The sequence below is a fragment of the Erythrolamprus reginae genome, chromosome 9 (genome assembly GCF_031021105.1).
Source record: "Erythrolamprus reginae isolate rEryReg1 chromosome 9, rEryReg1.hap1, whole genome shotgun sequence".
Lineage (NCBI taxonomy): Eukaryota > Metazoa > Chordata > Lepidosauria > Squamata > Dipsadidae > Erythrolamprus > Erythrolamprus reginae.
The window spans coordinates 328,221-349,666 of NC_091958.1; the positions used below are offsets into that span (position 1 = coordinate 328,221).

The 21,446-nt window shown below is 61.1% G+C and overlaps 2 protein-coding genes across 2 annotated transcripts; one reads left to right on the forward strand and one right to left on the reverse strand.

The window, feature by feature from the left end:
• Positions 1-231: 231 nt before the first annotated feature.
• On the reverse strand, positions 232-10,901 carry LOC139172581 (B-cadherin-like). The gene is made up of 16 exons (XM_070761736.1): positions 10,787-10,901; positions 10,621-10,672; positions 6,864-7,048; positions 5,759-5,866; positions 5,466-5,621; positions 5,236-5,380; positions 4,941-5,113; positions 4,697-4,825; positions 4,118-4,303; positions 3,568-3,815; positions 3,011-3,153; positions 2,317-2,541; positions 1,926-2,150; positions 1,486-1,616; positions 1,181-1,327; positions 232-786 (listed from the first exon to the last, which is right to left on the reverse strand). The coding sequence occupies exons 1-16, from the start codon at positions 10,841-10,843 to the stop codon at positions 577-579; spliced, it is 2,520 nt and encodes an 839-aa protein (XP_070617837.1). The 5' UTR covers positions 10,844-10,901; the 3' UTR covers positions 232-576.
• Positions 10,902-13,516: 2,615 nt separating this feature from the next.
• Positions 13,517-21,428, forward strand: LOC139172582 (cadherin-1-like). The gene is made up of 15 exons (XM_070761737.1): positions 13,517-13,611; positions 15,529-15,672; positions 15,986-16,141; positions 16,477-16,621; positions 16,905-17,077; positions 17,500-17,628; positions 18,331-18,516; positions 18,647-18,891; positions 19,020-19,162; positions 19,296-19,415; positions 19,679-19,848; positions 20,106-20,189; positions 20,729-20,871; positions 20,952-21,090; positions 21,213-21,428. Exons 1-15 carry the CDS (start codon positions 13,558-13,560, stop codon positions 21,300-21,302), a joined length of 2,121 nt encoding a protein of 706 aa, XP_070617838.1. The 5' UTR covers positions 13,517-13,557; the 3' UTR covers positions 21,303-21,428.
• Positions 21,429-21,446: the final 18 nt, after the last annotated feature.

Genomic DNA, 21,446 nt, shown 5'->3' on the forward strand with positions numbered 1-21,446 from the left:
GAGGAGGGGGAGCTCTGCGAAAGTCCCTCGAAGGGAAGAGCTGGAAGGAGAGAGGGGGGTGCGCTGCAGCCTTCGGGTGGGAAGGACAGGCAACTATTGGGGAGGGGAGGGAGGGGGTCTTTGGGGAGAGCCAGGAGCTTCTGCCCCACCCAGGCCCTTTGGGGAAGGCTGGCAACAGCTAAGAGGGGCCGATGGTTCCCTCAGAAAACAGGAGACGGCTCTCTGGAGCCCTTTTTTTCTTATTAAAAATGTTTATTAAAACTTTACATCCCGATTGTCCAGCCCTTTAGTGACCATCAAGGTATTTCACACATGCTATAAAAAGAGGAAAGAAATCAAGTACTAACTAACATAGGAGAGGCAGAGGGGCAGCCCCTCCAGCCTCCCCCAGGACAGAGCCCCCTCGAGCCCCCTCTGCCCAGGAAGCAGAGCCTGGGCTGCCCCTCTGCAAAGACGGTCTGTCTCCTGGAGACCCCCCAAGTCCGCAGCCGCAAACCCTTTGGTGGCGGAGGGGGGGCAGCAGTGGTGCTCAGCCCGGCTTCTTCAGGGAGGGGTTTGTCTGCAGGGGGAGGCCCCCTAGTCCGCCACGCCTCCCCCGTAGAGGTCTGCCAGTTTCTGGAAGCGGCTGCCCCACTCGTGCAGGTAGTCGTAGTCCTGGTCCTGGTCTCCGCCGGAGGAGTTGAGGGAGCTGAGGGAGCCCCCCTCGGAGCCCCCGCCCTCATAGTCGAAGACCAGCAGGGAGTCGTAGGGGGGCGCCGTGGGGTCCAGGTCAGCCGCCTTCAGGTTCTGGGTGGGGAAGGAGGAAGCAGGTGTCTGTGGGGCAGGGGAGCCTCCAGGACTTCAGGGGCTTCCTCATCCCGGCTGATCCGGGCAGGGCTGCCCCGTGAGAGACCCCCCCTCCAGGCTTGGTGCTCAAAGGAGTGGGCCCCACCAGGAAAACCAGGGGCTACAACACCAGCCTTAAAATGGGGGGCAGATGCTTCTAGAGTCCTTCTCTCAATAGTTTTACTACATTTATTTCTATACCGCCCCTCTCCGGAGACTATCACACACACACACACTCACTCACAGACGGGGCCCTGGGGGCGGCTCTGGCTGCTTGCAGAGGGCAGGAGACCCAGCTGGGCAGGCCCCCCCATGCAGAGCGCAGCAGAGCCGGGGGGGGGACAGCCTCCCTCACCTCGCAGATGAAGTTGCCGATCTCATCAGGGTTGGCAGGGCGGGGGCGATACTGAGGGGCCGGCAAAGGGCCCGGCACCACGTCATTCCGCAGGAGGACCTCTGGCCGGGGGTCCAGGCCCCTGTGCAGCTGGCTGAGGTCATAGTCCTGGGGAGGCAGGGAAGGAGCGGTGGGTTGGCCAAGGGGGGCACGCGCAGAAGCTCCCCCAGCCCCTTCCGCCAGCGCAGCCTGATCCTGGGCAAAGCTCGCACCCCTGAGGCCCAGTCACAAGGGGAGCTCGGCCCTTCCTGGGGGGGGGCTCCCACCTGGTCCTCCTCGCCCCCTCCTTCCTCGCCATAGTAGAAGATGTTGTCCCGCGTGTCGTCCTCCGGCAGCAGCAGCGGCTCCTTCACCACCTTCCTCCTCCTCGCGAAGAGCAGCAGCAGCAGCAGCAGGACTGGAACACAGAACCCGCCCAGGGTCAGTGGGCGCTTCTGCTGAAGTCGCAGCCGAGGGAGGGAGTGCAGCTCAGGCAGACCCCCACCTTGCTACAGCCCCAAGACCCAACCGCCACTCTCCCATGGTTCTAGTCCTCAGTACTAGGGGAGTGGCATGCAGAAGTAATTCAAACCCACGGCTTCTTCACGCGGCCTGGAAAGACCCCGCTCTGCCTCGCTGGAAAGGCCCCTCCCCCACGAGCGTCCAGGCTGACATGTGGGGAGTCTACCATCCCGTCCCCCCCACGGGCAGCCCTGGCCCTACTCACTCAGGAGGGCCAAGGCGGCCCCCAAGGCAGCCAGGATGACGGGGGTCCCAGGGATGCCCGTCTGCCCCTGTGGACACTCCTCCACCTCCAGCGGCCCCTCGCACTCGCAGATGGTGGCCCGCAGGGTGGTCAGCTGCGCCTTGCCCGGCTGGTCCAGGAGCCGCAGGTGGACGTCGTAGGCCTCGGGCTTCAAGGGCCTCAGCAGCCTCAGGACGGCTATCTCCCCTGGAAGAGGCAGGAGGGGGTCAGGGCCCGAGTGGGGCTCCCGGGGGAACAAGGCCCAAACGCTCCTCCTGGGGGAACCACCCCGCCTGGCGGACCAAGGGACGGGTGACGGGGCCCAAGTGGAGAAGCCGGGCTGGGCCCCACGTGTTGGGAGACAGCCGCCCACCTCCACTGTCCATTTCGACCGCCCAGTTCTCCTCCGAACTGTGCGCCAGCTCCGCCTGGAAAGGGGAGGTGTGGGGCGGGAGGTCCTTGTCCGAGATGCGCAGCTGCTGTGGGGCCGGGTCACGGTTGCAGACGGTGAACTTTCTCCGATCGGGCTCCGGCCCATGGTCGTTCACGTCCAGGAGGGTCAGCAGCAGCGTCCCCGTCCCAGTCTTGGGGGGGCTTCCTGGGGGAGGGGGAGGGGGGCCATGCCTGAAACAGAGCAGCCTCCACAGGCTCCAGGCTGCTTCTCTTCCGCCCCCCCAAAGCCCCCCTCCCGCCACATCTCGCCCCGTTTCTCCCCCAAGGATCCAGTCTCCGGGGGCTGCTTTGCCTGCCCAGCGAGTGCCCGCCGGCCTCAGCCGTGGCAAAGCATGGCAGAAAGAACGGGGCACAGTCGGGCATCAAAGCTGAATCAGTGGACAGTAGCTCTTGGAGGGGGCTGCAAGGCCCCCTGCAGGGACCACCACTCCCCCTCACTCGCAGAGGCTGGTTCTCATGACCGGCAGCCTCCGCAGGCGTCCACCATGTGCCCCTCACATGGCAGCTCTCAAGCCACTCAGCTCAACAAAGGAGCCCTTGATTCCCCAGCCACGAGCGGGAGGGGGGAGGCTTTGGTGGGGGGGCCCCTCCCTCCTCTGCCCAACATGACTTACCATCATCTGCCGCCAGCACCAGAGCCTGGTAGGTGCTGTTCTGGACGAAGCGGGACTCCCGATCTAGGGGTGCCCTGGCACGGATGAGGCCGGTTTCTGGGTGGATGTCCAGCCACTGGGCAGGGTCATTGCCCAGCCAGTACCTGCAGGGAGAGCAGACCCGGGCTGAGCGAGGGAGGGGTGCCGGCCGGGAGGACCCTCTGCTTGGCTGCAGGAGAGCTTGGCCCCTGACTGGCGCTGGGCTGGCTGGGCTGCCGGGAGGTGAGAAAAGAAGAGGAGCCGCAGAAGGCCAAGGGGCAGCCCCCCTCTGGGGAAGGTCTCCAGTGGCATTCAGGCTGTTGCTCCCTTCAGGTTCCCCATGCAGGCCCCCCATGAAATCTATCCCCCCCACAAGTGGCTCCGTGCAGTCCTTCCTCTGCCCTGCCTTCCCATGAACCTGGGGGGCCCAGAAGTGGTGCTGCCCAGGTAGCCTCTTCGTCCCAGGAGCTGCAGGTGCTGTGGGTCCCTCCAGCTGCCCTTCTCTGGAGGTCGTGGGGGCGGCACCCATCTCGGCTCACCTGAGGCTCTGGCGCTGGGCCGTGTCTGGGTCTCGTGCTGTGTAGGTGGTGATGTTCTGCCCCTCGGGGCCCTCCTCCTCCGAGACCTTCACCTTCAGGACCGGGGGCGCAAAGATGGGGGCCTCGTTCACATCCACCACACGGATGGTCACGGTGGCTGTGGAGGTGGGCAGCTTCACCGCAAAGGGCACCTCGTTGGCCACTGCCACCTGCAGAGTGAACTGACCGGCCGTCTCAAAGTCCAGCGCCTAAAACGAAAGGCGGAGAAACCTGGGGGTGAGGGGGCAGCTGCCCAGTTAAGGGAGGGGACAAGCCTCCATCCGGTCACCCGAACCTTGGCAACTTTGAGTTGTGTGGACTTCAACTCCCAGAATTCCTGTGCCAAGCTTGTTAGCTGAGGAATTCTGGGAGTTGAAGTCCACATGTCATAGAAGAGCCCACTTTGCGTACCCCTGCCCTAGCCAGTCCCTCTTTGCACACACGCATGCACGCACGCACGCGCACACACACATAAGCTTGATTCCCGGAAGGCGCTGCAGTCTGTGCCTACTTTTGCTGTGGTCAGGATCCCTTCGTTGGTCTTTGGGTCAGTCGAGATGGAGAAGAGCCCTCCTCCGTTGCCCTGAACGATGCTGTAGACGGCACGCCAGGCAGGCGAGTGGGGCTCGTCCTTGTCCATCACAGCCAGCCTCACCACCTCCACACCTGCCAGGTTCTCCGCCACCTCTGCGGAATACTGGGGGGGGGGGGTGTAAGCAGCCCACTGAGAGCCTGAAGGACAATGAGCTCCCCTCTCCGTCCTTTGGCAGCTCAGGGGGCTGGAGGGGAGGCAGCGCTGCCCACCCCTCCATCGGCCCACCTGGCTGTCTATGGGGGAGAGCATCAATATAGCCAAGCCCAGAGGGGAGGGGGGCAGGCAGCTGGACACGGCTGGGCTGGGCCCCTTCGAAGCCTCCCACGAAGCTACAAGACCCGTTCAGCCCCAGTTCGGAATTGCAGCTTCACACCGCTCCTGCTTCTGCCCTGAGCCCAGCTGAGCTCCTCTCCTCTGCCCCCCCCACGCCTGTTCCCGGGAAGGCCCCCCCTCACCCACACTCCCAGGGTTCCCGGCCTCTGCAGAATCAGCTACCGTAGACGTGGTGAACTCGGGCAGGTTGTCGTTGGCATCCACAATTTCTATCACTGCCGATGCTGTGGCGGTCAAGCCCTCCCCGTCCATGTCGGCCACTTGCAGGACCAAGGCGTATTCCCTCACTCGCTGGGGAGGGGAAAGGCTCCGGTTAGCGCCTGAGCTGGCCCTCGTCCTCCAAGGGGGGGCCCTACCCATGCCGGCTGTAGCCGAGAAGTGTTCGGGGGTGGGGGGCTTGTTTCACCTCTCGGTCCAGGCCGCTGGCGATCACGCTGATGGTGCCCGTTGCTCGGTTGATGGCAAACATCTGCGGGTGGGGCTCCTGGGGTGCCTGGCTCAGGATGGAGTATCCAAGGAGCGCGTTTTCGGTGTTGGCATCGTCCGCATCGGTGGCCGTGACCTGCATCACTGACATCCCTAGGGGAGGGGAGCAGGCGCCCAGGTCAGGCGGCCAGGTAGCCCCCCACCCAATCTAAGGACGCCCCCCTCCCTCCCTCCCTCCCAGCTCCTGGGGCCGATTCCCCCCGCCCCCTCTTTACCAGGGGTTGCTCCTTCCACGACCGACCCCCGGAAAACCTCCTGGGTGAACCTGGGCTTGTTGTCATTCTGATCGATGACCGTGACGGTGAGGGGCATCGGTTCTTCCACCGGCTTGCCGTTCTCAGAGACCGCGTGGGACAAAAGCTGCGGAAAGAGGGAGACCTGTCTGGAATGCCAGGAGCCCCCCAAGCGCTGCCCCCCCCACCGCAGCTTCAGCCTGACCACCTACCTGGTACTGGCTGATGCTCTCTCTGTCCAGGGGCAGGGTCACCTTCATCCAGCCCGTCTCCTTCTCAATGATGAAGACGCCTTCCGGGGGGGTGTCAGCCCCCTGCCCAGTGATGCTGTAGAAGATCTTGGTGTCCTTATCCCGGTTCGATTTGATCTGAGGCAGGAGAGGGAAAGAAAGGGTCACCCTAGACCCGTTGGGCAGTGCAGCCCCCCCCCCGGCACCATCCCTGATCTTAGCCCAGAAAAGCCAGCGGCCCTCCTCACCAGACCCCCCTTCCAGATTCTACCCACCTGGACCACCTTCTTGGGGAAGGGGCCTCTCTCGTTCTCCGGGATCTGGATGACGGGGGTCACCCAATCTCTCTTGCGCCGAATCAGCCTGGCAGGCGGGGATTCCTCCTGCGGGGACAGCTCGGGCAGGTTATGAGTGGTCCCATGGGAAGGAGGGCCACTGACCCCACAAGGCCAGCACGGCCCCCACTGCCCAAGGACAGTTATTCTCCAGCCCTGGTCTGCAGGGGGCAACCGGGCAGGCTGCGGCCTCTCTGAGCTCAGCTGACCACTGCCGCCCGAGACCTGAAACTGAAGCTACGGACCCCGGGGACCTGGGGTGCAGAAGAAAACGCCAACGGGCAACCCAGGGATGAAAGTGGACACAAACGTTGCCCTGAGAAGGAGACTCCCACCACCACCACCACCGGGCACTTTTTACGATGGCATCAAAGCTAAGGATCCGCCTTGTTCTAGGGACCCAGGCACAAGAGGCAAAGCCACTATAATGGTATGACCATTTCCTTTTTAAAGAGGTTTTCAAACAGTCCCGACAGGAGGACGGGATGAATCAATGATTGTTATTCTGTGAAAAATGTGAATTTCTTGCAAACAAAGAGGGTTTCATTGAACGATCCCTACATTTTATGAATATTTATTTAGTAAACTTATTGTTGCAATTCATTTGAGAAATGGAGCCCAGGAAAATCTGAGGATTTTTTATTTAATGTGACTGCTCAGAATCCACAAATACTATAATGCTGTTGCTGCTGTGGCCCTGCAGATGCTGTTACATTCACACACCGCACCAGCCTGGCTGGGGATGCTGAGAATTGTAGTCCAACAACAGCCAAAGTATTACCCAATACTGGAAACGCCAATGCCGGTGTAGAGTTTGGATGGAAGAGGCAGTGGACTCTTCCGGGACCTTCAGCCCAAACCCTCTCCCTCCATAGGCCAGGCGAAAGCCCCCCCTCACCCCCCGTGACACCCTCCCACATTCCACCTGCCTGTGCAGAGGCCCAGAGCTCCATTAGCATAGTTTCCACCGCAACGGCCGGGGAGGCAGGAGGGTTGCCATGGAGCCCCTGCCACCTGGGCTGTCCCGAGGGCAGAAGTGGCTCACCTGCGAAGGAGGAGGGAGGGGGCCTTTGTTCTGCAGGGCAGCCGGGGCGGGTGAGCGGATCCCCCTGGAATCTCCGGCATGCATCTCCTCGGAGGGCCTCTCCTGCACCCCCACCTCTCCATCCGCGGCCACTGGAGGGGGGCTGCCCGGAACAGGCTCCCCTCCTGGGGAATCCGCAGACCTGACTGGGGGGAGAGAGAAGCCACTGCACCAGGGAAACCTCCAAACTAGGGTCCAAACAACCCCCCACCCCGCCGTAAATAGCACTGGAGTGGGAGGGTCTCTCTCTGACCAGCAGGAGCCCCTCCCCCTGCAAGTGCCAGCCCAACTAAGAGGTGGGGGAGGGCCTTTAATGCACCCCAGAAGCCTTTTCAGGCAGCCCCCCCTTCTGGAGCTGGGATCCTGATGGGCCTTTAATGGATGGGCACTCCCAGTCCTTGGGTTGCCTTCACAGAGGGACAATGGGAGAGAGGTGGTGGCGGGGGGGGGGGGAATTTCCTTTCCATTGCCCCACATGCCAGATACGGTGGCCAAGTCTTGTCTGGCCTTGAGGCCACCGGGCTCTCCTCTCTTCAGCCACCCAGGGTTCGCTCACCGTCAGGGGGAGCCCTTGGTAGAGGCAGCGGCTGCCCCAAAGCAGTGCCAGCTTCCAGAGTTTTGCTCCCACCACCACTAAAAGGGAACCCCCCCCCAGATCAGCTTGCCTGTGATTGGGGCCGGCCTGCCCAGGTCTCCCCACTCAGACCCCAGACTTGCACCCCAAAGACGCAGCCCCTGAGGCTGGTGGAAGCAGAGAGCAGCTGTGGGGTCTTGAGAATAAAAGACCTCCCCCTCCCCACCACGATGGGTGGAATACTGGGGAAGCCGCCCCCTCCCTTCCTCAGCCCCAAAGATGCTCAGCAGGGGCTGCACTGCTCCCCCCAATAGAGAGGGTCTACCTTTCTCTAAATCCCTCCCCAGGAAAGATCGAAAGAGATCCTTTCAATCCCAGGTCCTGTGAGTCCAGCTGATTTTGGAGACCCCCCCCCCGAATGGCTGAAGAGAGACTCCCAGGCAACAACCAGCACATACCCACCCCTTGATGGGGGGGGCCCAGGACACCACCCACCTGTCGTGGGACAGTGAGAGGCTGCCCCCCAAGAGTGACCATCTGCCAAGGCTGCCCCTGTTCATGAAGCCCCTCCTGGAGACCCCCACCCACCCACAGGGCCGCCCCCCTCCTGCCTTGCAGCCCAGTGTCCAGGCTCGGCTGGGGAGGACTTGGGCTCTCTGCCTCTCTGCCCACTTAGGGGAATGGGCCATTTGGCATCCCTCCCTCTGCAGGCCATTAGTGGAAACCTCTCTCCCCAGAGGAGGCCGGTCAAGAGCGGAGCACAGAGCCCCCCCCATGCCTTGCCTCTTGGCCCTACACAGAGGGTGGACAGGACAGACGGGGGGGGCACTTAAGTGCCAGCTCCTCCCAGCGCAAGGAGAAGCTGGCCGGCCCCTCACTCTTCCTCGCCATGTCCTGGTGGCCCATCCAGAGCGGCCTCTTCTGCCCCCCCCCAAAGGGCCAGGAAGTGGCTGCTCCCCTCCTGTCCGAGGACATCCCATGGTGGAGGTGGGGTGGGGGTAGGCCAAGGCTGTGCTCCCCCTGCCTCTCTTCCTGAGCATGGCCAAGAGGTGGGGGGAGGGGCGCTGGCAGCCCCCATCCCCCTTCTGCAGCCTCCCTGCAGGACAAGGGCTCTTATCTCCCCTCCAGGCCCTCCATCCACAGGGTCAAGCTGCCCAAGAGGCCAGGAAAACAAACACACACAGCCTGGGGGGTGGGTGGCAGATTAGTCTTCCTCCTCAGTAAACAGCAGGCTTCTTGCGTGGGGAGGGGGCGCAGGAAGGGCCCACTGATCTCTGGCCTGGCACAGAGCACAAACACAGGCTTCTGTTGCAAGGACCTTTCGGAGCAAAAGTCGCAGTGACCCCCCCCCCCACAACTCAGAGCAGCTCAGGGACGGGACAGAACCGCCTGTGGGTGTGGCAGTCGGGTCACCGTGACCTGATGGCCCATCCCGTTCACAACCGCTGGAAGGGGCGTCTCTCCTGGGGGTCCCTGCGTGGTCCACCCTCCCCAGAGTTCATTCTCAGCTGAGGGGGCTACAGGTGGGCACCCTCCCTGGCTAAGGGGGAGCCCTGCCAGAGCCCTCACCCCCTCCCTCCGAATCCACCCCCCTTTTGCCAGGAGCCCAGGCTCCAAAGCAGCCAGAGGGGGGGAGGGGCTGGAGGGTTTCCAGGCCTTGCAACTTCTTCCTCATAGCAGCCGAGCAGAACGATTCAGAAACTTCCTCCTCCTGAGGGGGCAATGGAGACCCCGCCCACCCTGGGACAGAAGGGGGGAGCCTTGGGTCTGCAGGGACCCCTGTCATCCAGTGCAATTACAGGGGAGGGGAGAATAACTGGAGGGGCGGAAGCTCTTCCCTCCAAAAGCCCCCCGGTTTTGACCATGAAGAGCGACTAGACCACAGAGGGCTAGAAACTTGGCAATTTTAAGAGATGAGTGGACCAACCCCCAGAATTCTCCAGCCAGCTATGGTTGAAGATCTCAAGTTGAAATCCCAAAGTCTTAAAGCTGCCAAGTCTGGGGAGCCCTGTGTGAGAGTGGACTTCAGGGGCAACCCACGGGGTCACTGGGAGAGGCCCGGGCCGGCTCCTTCCAAGTCCTGGGAGAGGCAGAAGTCCCCTGTCCCCCCCCGGCCCCCCCATCCTCCTTCCAGGCCTTGGGGGAGACCGGGGCAGCTCTGGGCTGCAGGACAACGGAAGCGGCTGGTGCAGCGAAGGGGGTCCTGGCAGGATCCAGCGCTGGGGCAGAGACAGAGCAGCCTCTGTTTGGGACACAATGGGCCTCGTTTGCACAACAACAGCCTCTTCCGGGAACTGGGGGGGGGGGGGGGGCTCTCAGACAATGGCGGAGGCAACGACACCCACCGCTGGGCCAGGGGGAAAGCGAGAGGCTGCTCTGGGTGCTGGGAGCCCCAGCCTGGCCCCGCTCACAGGGCGATTCTGGGGGGGGGGGCACCCTTCACTCCCTGCAGGCTCCCGCAGCAGGAACAAGTATTTCTCTTGCTTTTAACTGCACCCCATCTTTAAAGGGGGGGGGACTTAGGTTGAGGGGGAAGCAGAGGAGGTCCCTTGCAGGAATCCCGTCGCTCCCCCTGCGCCCTCCCCCTCCCCCAAGGGAGCCCATCCCCCACGCTGGATCCGAGGAGACCTCCCTCGCCAGGAACCAACCGCGACCGAGCAGTCGAGGCGTTTATTAAGGGAGCCGAGCAGACGCTCCGCTTTCGAAGACACCCCGAGCTCCTCCGCGTTCCCCTCCCCGGGGGTTTCGGGACCTCCTGCGACCACCGGAGGCGGCTCGATGCGGAGCAGAGCGTTGGGCGCAAAACGGTTGCAAAGTTCGGCAAAGGAGCCGCCGCCGCCGCCCCGGGGAGGCTTCCCCGCCGCTTCGGAAGCGCTCTGGGACTGAGCGCAGGCCGCCTCCCCGCCCGACGGGCGTCCAGCGAAGGGACGGGGGAGCAGAGGGCGATGAGCTCCCGGCCAGTAGCGGCCCTTTCGGAAGGGGGCAGCCCGCTCCGGCCACGTACCTGGCCCACCAAGAGGGCAGCGGCTTCCCGCCCGCAGCCAGTCGAGCGCCCCCGGGGGAGGAAGAGCAGGGGGCGAGGGCGGGGCGGAGGGGACTCCGGAGGGGCTCATCCTCGGGGTGGGGGAGGCGCCGGGGCCTTACCTGGGCTCCCGTCCTGGCTCGGAGGCGTCCAGGCGTCCAGGCGTCGGTCCACCTGCGGGGCAGAGAATGGGCGGCTTCAGCCCTGCGGCCCCCGCCACCCTCCCTCCCTCCCGGGCGCCACCGAGTCCAGTGAGAGCCGGGCGGGCGGCTCCGGGCAGGCGCTCACCTGGAGGAGGACGAGCAAGGCCAGCGGGAGGAGGCGCGAAGCCCACCGCCCGCCCATCGCTGCCGTCGAGGCTGGGGCTCCCCTCGTGCGCCCGCTCGCTGAATGGGCTCCGCCTGTCCTGCCGGGCCTTTAAAGGCGCCGCGCCAGGTGAGCCTCGGCGGGCGGGGCTCCGGCTGGCCCGCCCCCCGCCGCGCCCCTCGCTCAGCCGCAGGGATCGGCCGGCCAGAGAACCGGAACGAACCCGAAGGTCTGCCCGCCGCAGCTCGGCTCCTTCCAGCGGGCCCCATGGAGGCGGCCCCAAAAGCCGCTCCCCACCGAAAGGAGGCAGGAGTTGGCAAAACCAATCTAATAAATAACACCCCCCCCGCAGCTGTGGCCCTCGACCAGCGCCCCCCTCCGCCTCCCGGCCCCCAACCGGCAGAGGAGGGCAGAGAACGGAGGGGGCAGTGGGCAGGGCCAGGGCAGACAACCCCCTTCCTGGCATGCCTTGCCGAGGCCCCACCCATTCCACCCCCTCCCCAGCCGGTCCCACAATAAGCAATCCGGTTCTGGCCACGAACCCACTTGTGCCCACGTGTCTGCCTCGGGGGTTCCTCCAATCCGGAAAGAGGAGCCGCCACCCAAAAGGACTTCCAGGGGGGGGGGAAGAAAGATTATTCCAGAGAATTGGGGGGGGGTGCCTTTTTTTGCCCCTAAACAACTAAAACTACAATTGGTATTTTAAAATTGGAACCTCAGAGCTATTTTAAATTCCATTTGGATTTTTTAAAAGTATAAAATATATTAAAGTTTTCAGTCGCTGAGCTAAGAGTCCTGGAGAATGCAAAACACTTGATGCCAAGTGGATTTATATAGTGCCTGCCTTGCTGGTACAAAAGCACTGACCGCCTGGACACAGAAAGTGTGCTTGGGTGTGGATAGACACAGCGAAGTCAGCACCCCAAAACCTCTTTGGGAGCGGCCCCCTCCTGCAAGGCTTTTCTCAGCTGCAGCTTGACATCTCCGGGGGGGGGGAGCAGGGGTCTCTGGGCTCCTGGGGGAAGGGGCTATTGTGAGAACGAAACCCGGGTCCCACCAGGCGTCGGTGCCTGTCTCCAAGGAGAGGTCCCCGGTGAGCAAAGAGGATCAAGGTTACATTTGCCAGTTGGATCACTGATCAGCAAGGGGGGGGGGGGGCAGGGCCCCTAAGGAAAAGCTGCCAGCAACAGCGTTTGCAGGGGGGAAAGGACTAGGGTGGGGGGGCTTTGGACTCAGGCGAAGTCTAGCTCAGATTTTGGGCAGGATCCCGCGAGCCCCGCCCCCTCCCGAACCTCGGGTCCAGCCAGGGAAGAGGAGGAGGGACAGCCGCCCGTGGGGTGCCAGGATGCAGCGCTCCCAACTTCCCAAAGGCCCCGAGCAGATCCAGACTTGCCCTCCCCCCCCCCCTTGGATAAGCACCCGGGGTACGTCTGCACACGCAAACACTTGCCTGCTGCGACGACACACCTCTGCAGCTCAGAGCCTGGCTCCCCGGTCACACGGGAGGCTGAGGGCCGCTGGGCAACCCGGGGGGGGCACAGGCTCTCCGGGGGCGGGGGGGGGGAACCCTAGTGCTGGGCTTTCCTTCTATTGCAACCCTTGAGCGGCTGTTCCAGACGCAGGCAGAATGCTCCGAGAGCGCCCTCTGCTGGCATCTCCTTGCAGTGCTGCCCTTTATCACCCCCCTTTGTAGCTGCTGTGACTCACCTCTGGAAAGCCCGGCGCAGTCAGGGATCTCTTGAAGCCCTCTGGTGATCTACCAGATCGAGAGTCCTATTCTGCCCACAGAGCAAGGGAGGGAGAGGGGAAGTGGGGAGGCCCCTCAGTCTCTAGAGCAGGCAAACGAGGAATTCTCCTTCACCCAGATCATGATAATGAGCCGGGGTGGCGCAGCAGGTAGAGTGCTGTACTGCAGGCCACTGAAGCTGACTGTAGATCCGTAGGTCAGCGGTTCAAATCTCATCACCGGCTCAAGGTTGACTCAGCCTTCCATCCTTCTGAGGGGGGTAAAATGAGGACCCGGATTGTGAGGGCCATAGCCTGGCTCTGTTAAAAAAAAGTGCTATTGCTAACATGAGTCTAAGGAGAAGGGCGGCATAAAAATCGAATAAATAAATAAATAAATAAACAAATAAATAAATAAACAAACAAACAAATAAATAAAAAATGACTGTTCCTAAGGTGCTTTTTCCAAAAAAAAAAAAATCCAACCCCAACCTCAATCCCCCCCCCCCAAAAAACAAACTGAATTGCAGGAGCTCCTTGAATCAGAAGGGAAATGTTTTCAAAGGAAAGCCCCCCCCCACTCCCACAGAAATTCCAGCTGCCTTTTGGGAAAAGCCCCTCTGGGAGAATCAGAAAGAGCCCAGGAATTCCCAGGGTTGGTTGGTTTATTTATTTAATTGGATTTGTATGCTGCCCCTCTCTGAAGACTCGGGGCGGCTCACAGCACATATAAAAACGGAACAGTAACGTTACATCCCAGCTTCCTTCTCAACCTGACAATGTTAGAGTCCAAGCGCCCCCACCTGGCCCTGGACGGAGGCTTCCTGCCTGCCGGGTGCTCGACACCCCCTCTGCCCAAAGCCCTGTGTGCGAGCGAGCGCTGACTCTTCCTCCAATTCAAAGACGGCTGACTGGCACTTTGCCCGGGGTTCTCCACCTATGCGGAAATGCGAAAGCAAACAGACTTTTGCCCTGTGGTTATACCCACCTGCTAGCCACTTGGCCACCACGGAGGGCAGAGGAAGAGGATGATGGGTTGCCTGCGGATCACGCTGCTGCTCTGCCTTACCTTCCTCTTTCAGGTAGGCTGGTGGTCGTGGGCGGGATCCTGGCAGGGAGGGGCGAGACAGGCGGTTCCCTTTGGAGATCCTGGACTTCCATGCCTGGCAGTCCACCCCAGGCAGCAGGAGGGGAGCCTCAGAGTCTTTCCAGAAGAGGGGCACCTCCCCCGCCCCAAGGAAGAGGGCCAGGACAGGGCAACCTCCGATGGAGCAGCAAAACACTCAAGGGAGGGGGCTAAGCGGCTTTGTTTGCCAAGCAACCTCTCCAGCCTTTCTCACTGAAGACCCCCCCCCATGACTGCACAATAAGCACAGACTGAAAGCAGGCGCACAGCCCAGCTGCCTTCATCCTGATGTTTTTCTCCCATTTAAAACAAACAGAGAGTTTCCCAAGGGTGACAGAGGGGCAGCAAACTTTAAACAGGCGGGACAATATTCTCTCTGCACTGTGAACTCACAGCTCCATGGAATAAATCACTAGAGACCTGTGAGGTAGCAAGGCAGGTGGAGGTTGGGAGATGTATGAAAAGGAGGGGCCTCCCCTAGCTAGAGTTACAATGACATCAAGAGGGGAGGGGGTGGGAGCGCAACGGTGGGAAAGGCTCCCCTCCAACTGCTCTCTTGCTCAAAGTCCAGGAAAGTGGAGATCAGTAAAACCAAATCACAAAGGTTACCTCCACAATCTCAGTCACACACACACGTTCCCTTTAAGAGAACCAAACACAAAACATCTCTAAAACATTAAAAGTTCTATGTTGGGAAAGACAAACACGGGGAAAAATGAGGAAGACGATGACCATCTGCACAGACTTCCAAGGACAATCAGCCTAACCAAGCCAGTTATATGTTATTATCTGTTCAAAGGGGATCTTGGTTTTAGCCCCGTTCAGAATTCGCTGCAGGGCGGTGGCTGGAAAGAGTCACTTTGGACTTCTGCTTAGCTGGGTCCACTAACTCAGTTTTCTAGAGCAGAGCGGGCGAGTGATCGCCAGCAGGGAGGGAACACGGATGTTCTGGATCCAGCTCACCCAGTGGACCTTCCTGTGTTCCCAAAAGACGGCTATTTTTCATCATTGTGCCACTCTAAAAATAGGCTTAGATTAAATAGGCAGCTTTCTGGGGCAAAACAGTCTGAATTCCCCAATGTATTTTATCAGGTTAGGGGACACAAGGGTTACGCAAAGCTTTGCCACGGCTGCCCTGATGTGAAAGCAGGTTGTGTGGTGCATTGGGAGTGCACGGAGAGAAACAGGGATGCAATCCTGAGCCCCAAAGGTTGCCCACGAGTCCAGTGTGACCCTGGCTACAAAAGGGTCGTCCATTCCGCTCAACTCCCCAGGCAAAGGGGGAGGGGCGAGCCTCCCTTAGATGAAGTCTGGAGTCCATAACCCCACCTCCTCTTTTACTCACCCATTCTGCCTCTCAGAAGGAAGCCTGCCTTCCTTCCTTCCCTTTTCCTATCCTCCTTTTTCTCTATTTCCTTCCTCTCCCACTCTCCCTCCCCCCAGTTGTCCATGCTGCTCCTTTCTGACCTACCTAGGACAAAGTCCCAATCAGCTAAAGCTAAGCTTGGATGCAAAAATTCTTCCTAAAACCAAGAACCGGCAACTGGGAGAGGATAAAGGCCATTCATGGCCGCACATGCAGGGACCCACAAGAAGGGCAGAGATCCAGAGGGGCAATTCCAGCTGGAGGAACCCCTGCAGGACCACCAGGGGCCTCACCCCACTCCTGGGAGTTTCCTCTCATTCTCACTGCTGCCCCCCAAGGCTGTGGGGGCAGCAGAGAGGAGGCTGGCAAAGAAAGCCTGGGGGAGCTGAGGCAGCCCCCTACTTTAGCTGCAGCCCCAGGAGGTGAAGCCTTGGGGCAGGGTCTCTCCACTTGGCCACAGGCATCTCTGGGGGACAAAGAATCAGAGACCCCCCTCTTTATTCACAGGAGACCCGTCCGTCTGCTCAGGCGGAGGTGCTGCCCTTCCAAGGATCGGGGCCTGGCCTGAGGCGGCAGAAGAGAGACTGGATCATCCCGGACATTCTGACCCCTGAAAACCAGAGGGGCCCTTTCCCCAAGGACCTGCTGCCGGTAAGGGCTTTGCCTCTGGCGCCTTCTACGGGGATTCTTCACTTTGTTTATGAAGTTTGTTTGCTGCCCATCTTGCTGCAAGGTGACTTGGGAATGACCCACAAAGGCAGGACCCCAAACACGCTTGTGGCGGGGCTGAGTAGATGTTTCGCCCGAACCCCTTGGATGGATCTCACTCCAGCCGGGCTTTGGGGCCGCATTTCTGCCCTGGGCTACCCAGCTGCCATGGTCTGCTCGGCACCTGCCCCAGAGGGTGGGAAGGGCTGCAGTCTCACCCAGTCCCTGACCTCCTCCGTCCCATCTCCCCAACCAGGTCAGGTCCAACAAAGACAAAGAAGGCACCGTCTACTACAGCATCACTGGGCGGGGGGCCGACAGCCCTCCGATTGGCATCTTCATCATCGACAGGGAAACCGGAATGCTGAAGGTCACTCGCCCGCTGGACAGGGAGGATATTTCTCACTACAATGTGAGTCCACGTCCCCTGCTGCCCTTCCACCTTTTGCTTTCACTTTTGGGGGGCAGCACTGGTTGGGTGCGGAGGGCCACGTGCTTGGAAATGGGCCGTGTGGATTGGGTGGGTCTCCTGTCCTTTGCTGGTGGCCTCTAGGGGGTCTGAGATGGTCCCGGGCCCTCCGTCCGAGGGCTTCCCACTCCTCCCTCGTCCTTTGGGGCAGCCGCTGCAGAGCCGGAAGTGCTGGGGGCCAAGAGCGGTTGGGCTCCGTGAAGTCTGCTGCCCGGCTGCGTCTCCGGCTTCTCTTCCTGCCCCTGGTGAATAGCGGCCTTTCTCCGCCTCCCATGCAGCTGCTTTGCCACGCGGTGTTTGCCAATGGCCAGAGAGCAGAGGACCCCATGGACGTGGTTGTCAAAGTTGTTGATCAGAATGACAACCGTCCACAGTTCACCCAGAGCGTCTTCGAAGGGTCCGTGCAAGAGGGCGCTAAGCCAGGTAGGGATGTGATCCTGAGCCCCCTCCTGTGGTGTGGCTGCCCCCTGTGGCACAGGCACAACACCCCTGGGGAACAAAGGGCAGCCTGGTCAAAGCCACCCGGACGGCAACCTCAGGCTGTCCGGCCAATGCCTGTTCATCCGTGCCCCTGCGGGATGCAGTGCTCACCCCCTACGACCTCTGGAGGTGTTGTGGGTTGCTTGGAGGATCCTGCATGACTCCAGCGCGTGTTTCAAGGGAGGCTTTAAACAGCCCCTCCCCTCCTTTTGTTCCCCCCCCCCAGGGACTTCTGTGATGACAGTGACAGCCACGGACGCAGACGATGATATCTTGTCCTATAACGGGGTCATCACCTACTCCATCCTCAGCCAGGAACCTGAGCCGCAAAGACAGATGTTCACCATCAATAATGAAACCGGCCTGATCAGCGTGGTTGTGTCCGGTCTGGACCGAGAGGTAAATGCCAGGTGCTATGACGGGTTGAGGTGGGGGCGGGGATTCCAAGCACGCTGTTTCTAAGAGTGGAAATAATCCTGGGGAGGGAGGGGGGAGGGAGGGGGCAGTTTCAATCCCGAGTGAGGAAGGGGAGAATCCCCCTTGGCCCCTAAAGAGAGAGATTGTTAGCCCTCCAGGGCAGCTCAGAGGAGGAGCCCAGCCGTGAGGGCTCCCTTGAGGGTCGGGGGACCCGAACAGGAGCCTCTCCCCCCTCCCCTCCACTGCCTCTCTGGAAAACTATGGAGGGCCCCTCCGGAAGCGTTCCCCCGCCTTCCCTTCTCCTCCCCCCGGTCAGGCTAGGCAGCAGCCCTTCCCCCGTCCCCCGAGGTCCTTCCCACCCGCCAGCACAGAGGGTCACTTGGGGTGTGCTTGGTTCTTTGCAGAGGTTCCCCCAGTACATCCTATTTCTGCAAGCAACCGACATGCAGGGAGAAGGCTTAAGCAGCACCGGGAAGGCTGTCATCACCGTCACCGACGCCAACGATAACCCGCCAATCTTCAACCCCGTGATGGTAATAATAATAATAATAATAATAATAATAATAATAATAATAATAATTTATTAGATTTGTATGCCGCCCCTCTCTGAAGACTCGGGGTGGCTCACAACAACAATAAAGACAATATTATAACGGCACAAATCTAATAATAAAAAACTAAAAACCCTATCATAATTAAAAACCAAGCAGTACATACATACCAAACATAAATTATAATAAGCCTGGGGGAAAGGTGTCTCAAATCCCCCATGCCTGGCGGTATAGGTGGGTCTTAAGAAGTTTATGGAAGACAAGGAGGGTGGAAGCAGTTCTAATCTCCGGGGGGAGTTGATTCCAGAGGGCCGGGGCCGCCACAGAGAAGGCTCTTCCCCTGGGGAGCTCCAGATGACATTGTTTAGTTGATGGGACCCGGAGAAGGCCAACTCTGTGGGACCTTATCGGCTGCTGGGATTCGTGCGGTAGCAGGCGGTTCTGGAGGTACTCTGGTCCAATGCCATGTAGGGCTTGTGGAGGAACGCCCCCCACCGCTCTTGACCACGCTTGTGTCACCCAGGGACCCCAAATTCACCTGCCCAGCCCCGTCCCCACTTCCTCCGCAGAGGCATGGGTGGGATCTGTGGGCTGCCGTTCCTTGGAGTGGGACCTTCCCCCTCTCCCTCCAGCCCCCCAGAGACAGGCACTCGCTCCCCTCTGACGGCTGCGTCTCTTTTGCAGTACAAGGTGACTGTGCCCGAGAATGAGGTGGGGGCCCCGGTTGCCACCCTGAAGGTCACAGACGCAGACGAAGAGAACAGCTCAGCCTGGAAAGCCCAGTACAGCATCGTGAAAGGGAACGAGGACGGGAACTTTGCGGTCACTACTGACCCCAAGACCAACGACGGCCTTTTGACCACCTCAACGGTGGGTGGTGGACCCCTCTGTGAGGGGGCTAGCAGGACCCAGGGTGTTGCCAGCCCCATCCATCCGCTGCTGGAGTGTCAACGGGGGGAATTCCACTCAGACCGAGTCAACTCCCCTTCTGTCCCTCCAGGAACTGGACTACGAGGCCAGACAGCAGTATACCCTCGAAGTGATCGTGGTGAACGTGGTTGAGTTCTCGGTCCCCCTCAGAATCTCCACCGCTACTGTCGTCGTCAACGTGAGTGATAGAAACGAGCCCCCCGTCTTCGTTCCCCCCGAACTGAAGGTGTCACAGCCCGAAGACCTTGCCATTGGAGAGAAAATAGCTATGTACACAGCCCAGGACCCGGACAGGTTCCTGCAGCAGAGCCTCAGGTAGGGAGGGGGCCGTGGGGAGAGGTGTGTTCCAGGCTCCATCCTTTGCAGGGGGAAACGATCCAGCAAGGTCTGCAGGCCGCATGCCCCAAAGACGCAGGCTGAACCCTGGACTGTCTCTCTTGCAGGTACTCTGTCAGGAATGACCCAGCCGGCTGGCTGAAAATTGACCCTGAAACTGGCCAGATCACGTCAAGAGCCCTCTTAGACCGAGAGTCAGATTTTGTGAAGGACAACATCTACAAAGCCACCATAGTGGCCAGCGACAATGGTCAGCTTCCCCCCAATAAAACTCTGCATTTTGTCTTTCACCCAAACGAACAAAAACAAAACTCTGGGGAGCTTGGGGGGGGTATATAGTCTATATATATGTGGAACTGACCCTCCCTCCCCCCTCTGTCCAGCAAATGAACCGGCCACCGGCACAGGGACTCTCCTCCTGTATCTGGAGGACGTCAATGACAACCGTCCACAGTTCACACAGGAAGTCTTCAAAGGGTCCGTGCAAGAGGGCGCTAAGCCAGGTAGGGATGTGATCCTGAGCCCCCTCCTGTGGCGTGGCTGCCCCCTGTGGCACAGGCACAACCCCCCCTGGGGAACGAAGGGCAGCCTGGTCAAAGCCACCTGGACGGCAACCTCAGGCTGTCCGGCCAATGCCCGCTCATCCGTGCCCCTGCGGGATGCAGTGCTCAGCCCCTACGACCTCTGGAGGTGCCCGGGGTTGCTGGGCTCCTTCAAGGGAGGCTTTAAGCAGCCCCCTCCCCTCCTTTTGTTGTCCCCCCCCCAGGGACCTCTGTGTTGACAGTGACAGCCATGGATGCAGACGTGGGCTCCCTCAACGGGGTCGTCAGCTACTCCCTCCTGAGCCAGGAGCCCTCAGCGCCCTCCGCAGACATGTTCACCATCAATTCCCGGACGGGTCTCATTGTCCTGGGGAAAGCCGGCCTGGACAGGGAGGTGAGCAAGTGGCTGGGAGCCACTCAGCCTGGCACCTAAGCCCCCGCACTCAAAGCAGCCGCCCCTCCGGCCTCGGTCAATGGCTGGGAAGGAGAGGTCGCCCCCCCTTGCCCTCTGCGTGCCTTTCCAGCTTTCCTAAGAGCCGCAGCTTCGACTTTTAAGCCCCCTGGCTGACCTTCTGCCACCCTGAAGATCCACAGTCTGGGTAGGTGCCTCTTTTTAGCCTCCCACCCCCCAATGGATTTCTCTCTTTCCAGAAGGCCCCCCAGTACACCCTGACTGTGCAAGCCGCGGATAGGGCAGGGGCCGGCCTTTCCACCACCGGACGTGCGGTGATCCAGGTAAGGCCCGAGAGGCTGCTGGGAGGCCTCCGTCCCAGAGCGCCAGGACCGCTTCCCTTCGCCCTTCCCTGGAGCTGCACTCTGCCCCCCAGGCGGCTAGGAACTCTGCCACCACAAGCCACAGGCCCACCAAACGCTCCTCCCCAGGAACAGCTGGTCCCGGCAGGGTTAATGCTCCCTGCTGATTCACGGCTGGCTCCCTGCCAGGCCTACGCAGGAAGGGGCCGGACTGAGAAAGGGAGGAGGATGGAGGGGCTGCCAGACAAAGGTGGAGGGCGAGCCCAGGTAAATCCGGCAGCCCCAGCCCAGCAATGTGGCCAGCAGAAAGGAGAGCCATCCGGGGACTTGAGGGGGGGGGGCAGGGCTGCAGAAGCCCCGTCCCTCTGGGCACAGTAGCGTCCTTCCCTCCCCCCGTGCCCCCCCCCAGGCAGGGCACCAGGAAGCCCGCCCTCCTGTGGCAGGAAGGGGTGTGGGTGGGGGCGGGAACAAGCTCTGCCTGGAAGGGCGGGGCTGACGGAGGCCTCTCTGCTCGTATCCAGGTCTCCAGCCCCAGCGAAGGCCCCCACGCATCCCTGAGCGTCCATGCGCTGAACCTGCTGACTGGGCTTCCTGCCACCGGCCTGGCTGTGTACCTCTCTCAGCTCCGGGACCCCGACCAGGCCTGGATGGAGCTGATGGCCAGGTGGGGAGAAGGGGGGAGCCCCGACCTCCCTTGGCCAGCTGCGGAGCCCCATGGCCTCACCCGCCGCCTTCTGATTGCAGCGCCACGAGCACGGACGGGCGCATGGACAGGAGCGAGCTGGCCTCACTACCGCTGGAGAGCGGCACCTACAAGCTGCACTTTGCCACGGGGGAGTACTGGCTGCAACAGGGCCTCGTCAGCTTCTACCCTTACGTGGAAGTAAGTCTTTGCTTCGGCGGCACACGAGCCAGCCAGCGGGGGAGTTGGGCCCTCCTCTGGCCCCGGGGCCTCTCTGGGCCTCTGCAGAGCTCCAGCCCCCCCTCCACCTTCCTCTCTTGCAGGTGGTCTTCACCATCACAGCGGCTGAACGGAAGGTGCACATCCCGCTGCTCCTCAGCCCCTATTCCTACTCGACCTACCGGGGGAGCTAGTGCAAGAGCCGCCTCTCCCCTCGAGGGGGCTGCTATGGGGTCCGGGAGTGCCCCCAAGGCCAGCCGTAACGCCGGCTCGGGCGGTCTTCTGCGGAAACCCAAGACTAATAAAAGGTCCACCTCGAAGGGGTGTTGTGAGGGTAA